The following is a 12,247-nucleotide window of genomic DNA, read 5'->3' on the forward strand; positions in this document are numbered from 1 at the left end:
TCCCCGTCCTTCCTTAAGAGAGAAAATCATGCCATTCCTGTTTTACCGGGAATCATGCCATTCCCGGTAAAGGGAAACTTTTGACTCAAACAGTTCAGGAGAGCGGGTCGGCGAGGATATCCTCAGACACAACCAAAAGATGCGGGTCAGCTCCAGGTCTCCTTGGAAATGTGCATGCACAGCTCCAGGTGAGAGGAAGACACTGGTAAGCCCCACCAAAGTTTGGGGACTTTTAAAAATAGTGTCAAAATTTCAAATGTGACCTTTTTCTCCCTTCAGTTTCAACTCAGCACAAAATTAGGTGGAGTTTTTCGAGTGGTGAGTTATAACCCAACCTAGTAAAGTCTGCAGATAATATTTTTGGTAGGATGCTGGGGAAAAACCATTACTTGTCAGCTTTGCACATTCTTCGCGGTCAGTGATTATGCACCTAATTATGTTAAGGGTCCCAAGCCTGTTCAGCTCTGTGCCAGCTTTATTTTATTTTATTTTTTTTAAAGATTTTATTTATTTATTTGACAGAGATAGAGACAGCCAGTGAGAGAGGGAACACAAGCAGGGGTGTGGGAGAGGGAGAAGCAGGATCATAGCAGAGGAGCCTGATGTGGGGCTCAATCCCACAACGCTGGATCACGCCCTGAGCCGAAGGCAGACACTTAACCGCTGTGCCACCCAGGCGCCCCTCTGTGCCAGCTTTAAATCACATTTTGAGTTCCTGTGAGCTGCCGCTGTGAGAGCGATGCTTATCCCATCGGCCCGGCGGGTTCACACGGCACAGAGGGCTTCATTTCTCGCCTGCGCTATACGTGTCTGACTCTTGTTGTATTGTTTATGTTTTGAGAGTGACTTTCTCAGTGAAATGCAGTTATTTTGACATTAGGCATTGGAGACCGTTTCCAGCAGTCAAACGTTTGTCTTGGAATGTGCACCTCCAGCATCTTCTACGTTATGCTGTCAAAAAACACAACAAAATAAGCCTTTCTCTAGGTCAACATTATGCTACCTTTGACATGAATCACACTCTAAATACAAATACATGACAGGATGACTGCACAGGGCCATGCCATATCTCTTTGAGATTGGCAGGAAAGAGATGGGCATTGTTAGCCAGAGTCGACCCCAAAATCGCTAGTGGTCTAGTGTCTAGATTCAGGAATTCCGTAAACTTGGAATCAAATCCTGCCTCCTCCGCTGAGTAATCTTGGGGCTTTGGTAAGTCATGTTGTGCCTCTAAACCTTCATTTCCTCATTTGTAAAATGAAGGTTAGAATAGTACTCACCTTGAATTTATTAGGAATTGTTTTGGGGCCTAAGCTGAGCTCTATCCTACAGCGTGTTCCCTGTGGATTGACAAGAATATTGTATTAATCCTGCCTCCTCCGCTGAGTAACTGTAAATATCTATTAAGTCCATCTGGTCTAATGTGTCATTTAAAGCCAGTGTTTATTGATCTTCTGTCTGGATGATCTATCCACTGATGTCAGTGGGGTATATAAGCCCCCACTACTGTTATATTACTGTACATTTCTCCTTTTATGTCTGTCAGTGTTTGCTTTACATATTTAGGTGCTTCTGTGTTGGGTGCACAAATACTAATGAACTTTATATCGTCTTCTTGGATTGGCCTCCTTATCATTAAGTAATGCCCTTCTTTGTCTTTTGGTATAGTCTCTGTCTTAAAGTCGATTTTGTCAGAGATGAGTGTTGTTACGCTGGCTTTCTTTTCATTTCCATTTGCACAGAGTATCTTTTCCCATCCCTTCGCTTTCTTTAGATCAGAAGTGAGGCTCTTGCAGGCAGCATATAAATGGGTCTTACTTTTTCATCCACTCAGCCACCCTCTGTCTTTTGATTAGAACATTAGTCCATTGATATTTAAAGTAATTGTTGGGAGGTAGGTACTTATTTGTTATTTTTTTCTGGTTGTTTTTGCAGTTCTTCTTTGTTCCTTTCTTCATCTTTTGGTTTCTCCTCTTATGGCTTGATGGTTTTCTTCAGTGGTATGTTTGGGTTCCTTTCTTTGTTGTGTGTATCTATTGTAGGTTTTGGTTTGTAGTTACCATGAGGTTCATGTATATCTACGTATATATACATAAAAATCTATTTTACGCTGAAAGTCACTTAAATTTGACTGTATTCCAAAAGCATTACATTTTTGCCCCCTCCCCATTTTATGTTTTTGATGTCATATTTTACATCTTTTTATTATGTTCATCCCTTAACTTATAACAACTTATTTGTTATAGTTGATTTTACTATTTTTTGTCTTTTAACTTTCATCCTAACTTTTTAAGTGGCTGCTTCACTTCCTTTACTATGTATTTGCCCTTACTAGTGAGATTTTTTTTTTCTTTCATATGCTTTTTTTCCCCCCCCTAGTTATGGCCTTCTCTTTTCTGCTTAAAGAGCATCCTTTAACATTTTTTGTAAGACCGTTTTAGTAGTGATGAACTCCTTTAGCTTTTGCTTGTCTGGGAAACTTTTTAAAAAATCTTTTTATTATGTTCAGTTAGCCAACATATAATACATCACTGGTTTTAGATGTAGTGTTCAACGATTCATCAGTTGTGTATAACACTCAGTGCTCTTTATATCTCGTTCAGTTCTGAACAATAACCTTGCTGGATAGAGTATTCTTGGTGGTAATCCCTCATACATTGTTGGTGAAAATGTAAATTGGTGCTGCCACTATGGAAAACAGTGTGAAGATTCCTCACATAATGAAAAATAAAACTACCATACAATTTAGCAATTTCACTTCTGGGGATTTATTTGGAGAAAACAAAATCACCAATTTGAGGATATATATGCACCTATATGTTCACTGAGCATTGTTTATGGAAGCTGAGATATAGAAGCAACCCAAATGTCTATTGTTAGATGAGTGGATAAAGATAGGGTGTGTGTTTATATAATCTCCCCCCCCACACACACACACACTAGAATATTACTCAGCGATAAAAAAGAATGAAATCTTGCCATTCATGACAACATAGATGGACTTAGAGGGTATTACAGTAAGTGAAATAAGTCAGACAGAGAGAGACAAATATTGTGTGACTTCACTGATATGTAGAATCTAAAAAACAAAACAAATGAGGAAACAAAACAGAAACAGACTTACAGATACAGGATAGAAACTGTTGTTTATTGGAGGCAGAAGAGGTTAGCAGTGGGTGAATAGGTGAAGGGGATTGAAAGTGCAAACTCCAGTTATAAAATAAATAAATCATGGGGATGTAATGTACAGCATAGGGAATATAGTCAATAATATTTTAGTAATTTTGTGTGGTGACAATAACTAGATTTATTATGGTGATCATTTTGTAACATAAACATGTTCAACCACTATTATACACCTGAAATTAATAGGCTATTATATATCAATTATACTTCAACTAAAAAAGAAAGAATAGTGCCCACCTCAGTGTTGTAGAGAGCATTCAATGGTACAATGTGTCGACTCAGAGGAGATACTTAACAGGTGTTAGTTATCATTATTTCCCTACCTGTCCATATCTGACCAGTTGGCAGAAGAGTGGCTGATGCCACTGGTCACTTGAACCCTTATTCCCTACCTTCCTGGACTATGAGTTGAGCACTATCCTGGACTGGAAGGGTCTCAGGACCTGGAATATCCATTCCTTGTCCATATGCCAGACAGAGTGGCTAAAGTATTTACGCTTGCTCTAGGGCAGGCCCAGAATAGCTCCTTGTACTAAGAGAGTATGGACTGAAATTCAGCGAGTCTTTATTCCCAGGTGAGGGAAGGCTATAATGGGCAGATGCTATTACCTTCTGTCTGCAGACACGGAAATGAATGGCCTATAGTGGTGTCAATGTCATTGATTCCTTTGCAGAAATCTGTGTGGCCTATTTAAAAGACCCCTGAGCTTTGTTTCAAATGTAGTCCTCTGTCCTCTAGACCATCCCGGAGACATGACAATCAATGTTGGAACTGAAGGCTCTCCACTGCCATATTCATTGGAGTTTTAAATTCCTGACATTCACAAAGGCTTTTTTACTTCATAGGTTTATTGTTCAAATTAAATAAAATAATTAATATCAAGTATTTCTGTCACATGACAGGTCCCCAGAAATGTTAGTTCTCATTATTATTGTCATAATCATCATTAGAATCAGCTGTAAGTCTGTGTGTATGTGTGTGTGTGTGTGTCCATGAAAGAGAGAGTTTCCTCTTATATCTTGAAGATGTGCTGGTGAATATAAAGGTTTGGGTTGATATTCAACTGGCATGCACCTGTGCATTACAGAATATTAAAATATACCCAATAGGTTAATAAATAGTCATTGCCCTGAGCCCCTCCTCCACTGCCCTAATGTTCCAGCTCTCAACCCCTCCTCCAGGACCATGAGATCACCTTATGGTATAGCATCTAGAGGGTTACATCTGGCTGATCTGAAGACCCCCAGAACCTTGCCCCAGTGATAAAACTAGCATTAGTTCTGTGTGGTTGGTTTCTGGATGAGACTGGCGGTTAAGTAACTTGAATAGTATTACTAGAAAATTATAAAAATATAAAAATTTGAATATCAGCTTTGTGAAGATTAAAATATCAAAAATAGTATAAGTTCCAGAATTGTAAAATTGAGCTGCTTCGAGAAATGACTAGGCCAATTAAAAAAATTCTAGTAGTCTTCACCAAATTTTTTTCTGATATAAAATCTGACAGTTAAGGGTAAAATATAATTTAAAAAATCATGATGTATGAAATTTATTTTCTTGGAGACAAAAGTAAGCTTTTTCAAGATCCTGATGGGCCAATTAAAAAATTACAAAAGCAAAATTTTATCACCACGACGTGATCTGTTTGAGATTGACTCTGAAATCCTGCTAAAAGTATCAATATATTTTGCAGAGTAACTAGAACAAACCCAAGTTAATAAGAAGTGTGATTATGTAGTGAAATACCTTTTTTCTAGATGCTCATCTTTATGGACATGCTTTACAGTCCTAATCCTTGAATGTGCCCAGCCCTGGACCAGGTCTTGCCAATAATCCACAAGTGGACAGCCCCACCCCTGCCTGGACAACCCGGGTCCTCACCAAGGACCCAGAGGAGACCAGAGTTTCTAGCCCTTCACCGCGGAGTGAGCCAAGCTAACATTGTGTTTCACTTTTGGAAACCAGAAAGGAAGTAAAACTTGATGAAGGTATCAGGTGAATAAATACTAGAGCTTTTCTAACTGAAATCAGGTACTCCTAATTACATTGAGCAGTTGTCTGACTTTAGACAAAGTCACCTACGTGTGCCTCCGTTTTCTCATCACAAGGAGAGGGGTTGAACTCAAGGAGTACAAAGGGATACTTCTACATAATAAAGGAAAGGTGGCCCCAAAACTAAAGGGAATTTTATAGAGAATACTAAGAAGCAATGCTGATTTTTCTTGATTCTTGGATACATTTTTCCTCTTGTTTTGGAATTTTGAAAATTATAAGATGGCTCATAATGTGGGAGAAAATTGTCTTATAGTCTCTATTTCCATCACACCTGTGGACTCAATCATGAATCTATTCAGGTGCATGATGCCTTAGTTGAAACTATTTACATAAAAGCATTACAAGGAAAAATAAAATAAGTTGAAAATGGAGAGGGAGCCAACCATAAGAGACAGGGAACTCTAGGAAACAGTGTTGCTGGAGGGGAGGTGAGTGGGGCATGGGGTAACGGTGAGGGGCATTAAGGAGGGCACTTGATGTCATGAGCACTGGGTGTTATATGCAACTGATGAATCACTAAATTCTACCTCTGAAACTAGTGAAAAAAGAAAAGCACTACAAAGGGTTGGTTTCTTGGCTGAAATGAAACTTATTTAAAATTCTTTAGCATTTAGAAATAGTATAGTATGAGAAGCATTGGCGCTGAAAGATGTGTATGCAGAACATTGCCTTCTTATATTACTTAAAGGCAATAAAAATCCCCCCATTTTTCAGAGAGATAAAATCTTTTCAGGCTAGTTAATGTTGTTCAGATCAATTCATACAGGTTGCAGCCCAGTGAGGGGGACAGACAATCCCCAAGAAATGTGACAGCCATGTAGTTACTAACTGGGTTCAGTGCTATGAAGATGAGGGTGATGCTGTTAGAGAGGAGACAGGTGCTGAAGGGGCCACCTTCATTAGGGGGCAGGTTAGGGGTCTCTGATGAAGGAAGAAAAGACAGCCAAGTGAAGAATGGGGCAGAAATGGAGACACAGAGGGAATACCGGGGCCAGAGAAAACTGTACGTGCCTTTTGGCCTGCCAAGGAACGGGAGGAGGGCAGAGTGGCCGGCTCCGATAGGCGTGAGAGACGCCCAGAGCTGGGCTCCCACCGATGAGCAGTGCCGTGTAGGCACTGGCCAGGAATTTAGATGTTGTTCTATGTGCAGTGGAGAACCTTTCATGGGTTTTAAGCAGGAGAATGGTGTGGTCTTATTTGCTGTTTGAAGATTATATCTACGCAAGGTGATGGAGGTTAACTGAGCGTATTTTGCTAATTATTTCACAATATATGCCTCATATCTGTATGTTGCGCACCTAGAACTAACACAATACTACATGTCAGTTATAGCTCAATGGAAAGAAAACAATCCACCCGAGGCCCCAGTGGGAGGAGAGATGAAGTGCGGCAGGGGGCGGGGCCCTGTGGGGGCGGCANGTGGGGGCGGCGAGGGGCAGACATTCACAATCTGGGAGGAAAAATCAGCAAGACTTGCAGATGGATTTGATATGGAATGTGGTAGGGAGGGAGGCGGAGAATTAAAGAAAAGTTCTTGGTTTCAAGTTTGAGCAACGGGCTGGGTGGTGGTACCCGTTTACTGAAATGAAGGTAGAGCAGAGCCGATGGAGGAAAAACCAGAGTTTCCTTTTGGATGTGTTATGTTTTAGTTGGCAAGGAACCTGCCAAACAGCGCTGCCATGTGGGCTGAATTCAAATATNTGTGGGCTGAATTCAGATATATTTTCAAATGGAATATGAAGAAGGCCTAGGTTAAATTTTAACTGTGATTGTGAGAATTTAATGTAATATCCTCGTAATCTTATGCTATTATAAATTAAATTTTACAGTTAGCATGGTGTTCCCCCTGCTGTCACTGGAGTAATTGATGATGCAGCTTGCCATCCATGGTGCTTTAGATGCAAAGTAAAATGTTCTGTACCATCCTAGCTAATTTCTTTTTCAACTGTGTTCCTGTGACACTGAACATGGTCTTTGGCATGCGGGCACTTGGTGAATATTTGCTGAGGAAATGAACTAGTGAGTCTTTTGATAAAGTACCAAGCATGAGAAAGTCCAAGACTAATGATCTCAACCCGGTGGCCCAACTCTGGGTGGCCACTTATTATTCAGAAATGCTCAGACTGTCAGTTCCATCTCTTTCCAGAATATTTGAGGATCTGTCCAAGAAAACACAAATGCCTAAAATGGCAGACTTTGTGGTCTGGCTCCACTTTGTCACACAGCATCACAGGAGACGTTAAAGGAAACCTCCATGACTATGCTGTCACACATACCTGATGCTCCTTCCATCCCTGAGATGCCCCAATGCAACAAAGCTTAGTTTCTTTCCTAGCATTTGATTTTGAAAGCAGAATACCAACTGGAATTTCTCGAATTTACAACTCATGGTGCCACCACATCTACATATGAACNGAATTTCTCAAATTTACAGCTCATGGTGCCACCATACCTACATATGAATATGAGCATCAGATCTAAAAACAGATGTTCCCACTGCTTGTCCTTCTGTGAAAGCATTTGTGTAAACATTACTCACAGGTCACCCTGAACTAACCATGAAGAGCGAATCTCCCGGTTCTGTGGTGTCCTGCTCACATAGGGTTTTTGAAGAATTTATCAAAAAAGACCTTATTTTAGTAAAATTCTTTTGTCTACTTAACAATTAAGTCTGTTCTGCTGTTAAAAAAAAAAAAAAGTAAAAACCTCTTAAATGGAAAAACCACTTACCAAGTCATGAGCTGAGACTCCAGTATTGAACTGAAACTCTAAATGATATATCAAGATCACTATGAGACCTGGAGTTACAGTGAATGGCTATTTTCAGTTAATGTTAATGATTTTTATGTTTGTTTGTACAGCATAATTGTGAAAGAATACCCTAAATGGAACTTAAGCCCCACCGAGCTTCCATTTGTCCTTCAACCAATTACCTAAGATGTTTAAATTAAATTTTCTCTTTTTTTTGGTTTTGTTTTAAAGATACTGACAATGCTTCTGAAGAAAACCATGCAAATAAAATGTGAAGTTGAAGATTGTTCCAGATGATTTTTAGGTCTGGTTCTCCTGCAAAGCTTAGGTTATCTTGAAAATTAAATTTTAAATGATATTCCCCATTTCACTGTCCATTTGATTTTTTTTAACCTCTTGAGCCTTATTACCAGAGCTCCCTGAAAGGACCATTCGTGGTGTCCTGGTGGTCCCTGCAGTGTTTGGTTGACCAGTTGGAACAGCCCCTCATTTATTCAGGTGTACATTCAGCAAAGCCGGGTCCTACCTAGATAGGAGCTTGGAGGTCAGTGTTCACAGTTAGCTCCTTCATCTCAAATGCCATTCGTTTTCATCTCTCCAGATTTTCCCCACACTCTGGGGGCTGTTCAGGTACCATCCCCATCCACCGTGAATTCTGGCACTTCCTTCAGTTTGTCTGAATCTCTCTCTATATTAAAGTATGGTTGAGCTCACTTTTCTTCTCACACAGTTGAGCAGTTGACTGCTCTGTGATATTTCACTTATGTTGGTCTTGTGTCACCAAATAGTTTGTAAGATGTTCTCCAGCAGAGTCAAATCTAATAACCATAAATCCTGTACAGAACTTGGAAGGGTTCAATTGCTGCCGTAGATACTTCTGTTTAGCTCTTTCCAGGGCAGTGGGCTTTCCTTTTTCTCTCCTTCCTTCTGCATGATTCAGTTCTACACACATTTAGTAAATACCTCTTTTCCCTTCATCCTGTCTGGGAGCTGAAGTTAACAGACCCGAATGTGATGTGGTCTGTGTTCTTAGCCACTTACAGGTTAGTTGGGAAGACAGATACATCAGGAATTCATTTAATACATGACGCATACATGAAGCAGTAGGATTTTGACAAGGATGTTGGGGAGACGGAAGTGAGGCATTTTGAGCCTTTGGGAATTTTGAGGAAGGATGAACAAGGTTGAGCAGGTGAGGGCAGTGGAGGGAGTTCTGAACAGAGGAAGAAGCCCTAAAAGGCTGAGCACTAGTTTGGAATGTGGAGCTCAATCCGCCCAGAGGGCAGGCAATAGCACTGAGAGCAAAATCCATATACATCAGTGCCTTGCCTTTAATTGCTAGTAGATTCAAGATGAGGAGTCCTAGAAGTTGGAAATGTGGATGAAATCAGGTCACAGATTGTGCCCGGGAGCTTGGAGCTATCCAAGGCATCAAGAGGAAGTGAGCAGAATTGCAGGGAGGTGAGCAGAGACATTGTTTCCATCCTGATACACTTTGACTGGATTTGTTTAGTTGTGCAACAGATTCTAAATGCAACCACAGTTTCAAAATATTAATAAAAATAAGCATAATATGTGAGAAAAATTAAAGGCAATCACCCAGAACAGCTCCAGACTGACTACTTCCTCCTTTGGTGGCCTTGGGTATTTAAGCAATGGCTACTGGTGTGACTTAAAAGCATGTTCATAAAGAAGGAGCTATCCTGAGCACCCCCCTGCCACAGCTGAATAGTAGAGAGGTCCTTGTAAGCTTGGAAGGCAGTGCATTCTCTGGGTCTCACTACCAACCAGTTGACAAGAATTGGGAAGTTTATCACTTCTGACTTGTGACTATGTGGAACAACTCTCAAAAGGGGGCCCCAGCAGGGACTGGTGGCTCCTGAGGCTTGGTGCTGTTCCTTCTCTGAGTGGAACCCAGAGTTGAAAATCTGTGGAGTTCAGCCAAGCTCTGTCTTCTGCCTTTACTGACTCAGTGAAAGTTGTGCCATACTCACTGGGGCCAGCTAAACCTTCCCCTGGCCACTGCACAGGGGGAGAGTAAATTTTCTGGATAGTTGTCCTTGGAGGCTCAGAGCTCTTTAAGGGGGCCTCGTCCTGTGTCTTCACGGTGTTACTGGGGGCCAGGCATTCAGGAAATGTCAGAGTCAAAAACAGATTCCGGAAAGGCACAAAACATGTCCATCCTAGGATGGAGAGAGGAGCAGAGTTCCCTGAGTTCTGCTGGGATAAGTTCTTATGAATAATGGGGATAATGGGATAAGATCCTCGGCATTCCTTGTGCCCTTTGGAAGCCCACTGTCTCTTTCCAGGTTTGCCCTGTACTCCCTGTACTGGGAGAGCACTTGCAGTTGACACCTGAGTTTCTGGCTCCACCAGGAGCTTGCTGAGCATCCTTGGGCAATCCTCTCAAACCCTGAATATTTCCTATGAGACAACAAATATGAATATCTGCCTTTTTACCTCACATAAGATTTGTGAGGATCAAAAACCATAAGACATATATATTGATGGATTACTATTTAAAAGACTCTGCTTAAAGAGTGCTCTGTATTTTATTTTATTTTACTTTATTTTTCTAAGAATGTTATTTATATATTTTAATATATCCAAAAAATGAGGGGGCTATGTTGGTTATCATCTTTATGTTACTGATGAGAACAGAGGGCAGCAAGAGTGTAAGAGCTCACACTCTTCACTGTAGGAGCTGGGATGTGAATGGAGGCAATTTGGCATAGAATACATTCCTCCTTACTCCAGTCAGTCCCCCCAAAGAGTTGACACCTGAAGAAAAGCTCTGGTGTAAAATGCAGTTCCACCATGTTCCCCTGTAAGGCAAAAATTGCTCATTGTAAATATTACTTTAAAAACCCTTGAATAGATCTTAAATCTTTTCTCCACCCCTCCCTCCCTTTTCACCCCATCTTCTTTTTCCCTTTTCTTTTACATCCAAGGACACATATTTTCATTTATGTAATTAAACAGAATTTTGTACTATAAAAGTCCAGAATTCTATGCACATGTAAGGTCATAGTATTATGTAGTTGCTATAGACCGAATTGTGTCTCCTGAAATTAGTATGTTGAAGCCCTAGTCCCCACATGACTGTATTGGGGGTGGGGCCTCTACGGAGGTAACTAAGTTTACATGAGGTCATAAGGGGGACCTTAATTCAATAGGACTGCTTTCATAAGAGGAGAAAGAGAGACCAGAGACATTGCACACACACAGGATGTCACAAACCTCTCTGAGGATACAGCAAGAAGGTGGCCATATGCCAGCCAAGGAGAGAAGCCTCATGAGAAACAACCCCTCAGCACCTTGATTCTGAACTTCCAGCCCCCATGTTTATTTGTGCAAAAAACAAATTTCCAAGTCACTAGTGTGTGGTTTTTTGTTATGGCAGCCTGTGCAGATGAAGACAGTAAAATATGCCTGAGATGCTGCTTGCTTTTTAATGACTTCGCTTCAAGTGTAATTTTTTGAGTGATTTTTTTTTTTTCTTGGAAGAAGAACCAAGCAGTTTTCTTGCAGATACTGCTGCTGTTGCACCCTGTCCAAAGGCCAGGACTAAGAAACGAGTGTGCTGTGCCACTGCGTGCAGCCCTGCATTGACAGAATGCCATGCCTTTAGGGACCCATGTACTGGAAGCACTGGTGGCATCTAGCCAACTGTAAACGCCCTCCCTCATCCCATTCTTTCATGCAACCAGCCTGCTTGCCAAATGAGCCCTGGTAGAGACAGGTCATAAGGCATTTCAAACCTGGCAGCAATAAGAGCTTGAAAACACAACGTGAATGGATACAGTTTGCTCATGAGCTGCCTTCCTGCAGACCCACCTTATATTTTGGAGGCTCTGTTGAAGTGCTTGAGGAACAACTAGAAGAAGGGAAGGCCAAAGGATGCTGTCAAGAACATTGGGCACCTGGACAATCATGTTAAGATTGAGAAGAATGGCGCCAAGACGGGACTGGGCATTTCCCTCACTTTATGTCTGTAATCCTCAATTCTTTAATGCCAAATGCACTGGAGGTGTTCAAGTGCACATGATGAATAGAATGAGGTTATGAAGGTACAGATGGAAAGGACACGGGTTTCTCATTCATTCCATCAACAGTTTTAGTGTGGGCTGAATAATGAGATCTGAGGGAAAGGAAGTCCTCAGGTGCCCCATGTAGGGGTTTTCATGATGCTGTGTCTCATCCTTGAGAGAATGTACGTAGAGGAGGAAAGCCATCACAGTGTGGCGCACTCTG

General features: G+C 41.1%; 1 protein-coding gene across 1 annotated transcript in view; it reads left to right on the top strand.

Moving 5' to 3' along the window:
• The window catches only part of PIEZO2 (piezo type mechanosensitive ion channel component 2), a 351,612-nt gene that overhangs the window by 29,416 nt on the left and 309,949 nt on the right, over nucleotides 1–12,247 (top strand). The window contains exons 3-4 of the mRNA XM_034642188.1: nucleotides 73–188; nucleotides 280–318. Of these exons, the coding sequence (XP_034498079.1) occupies nucleotides 73–188; nucleotides 280–318 (155 nt within the window). The remainder of the gene's footprint in view (nucleotides 1–72; nucleotides 189–279; nucleotides 319–12,247) is intronic.

This window comes from Ailuropoda melanoleuca, chromosome 14, assembly GCF_002007445.2.
Source record: "Ailuropoda melanoleuca isolate Jingjing chromosome 14, ASM200744v2, whole genome shotgun sequence".
NCBI lineage: Eukaryota > Metazoa > Chordata > Mammalia > Carnivora > Ursidae > Ailuropoda > Ailuropoda melanoleuca.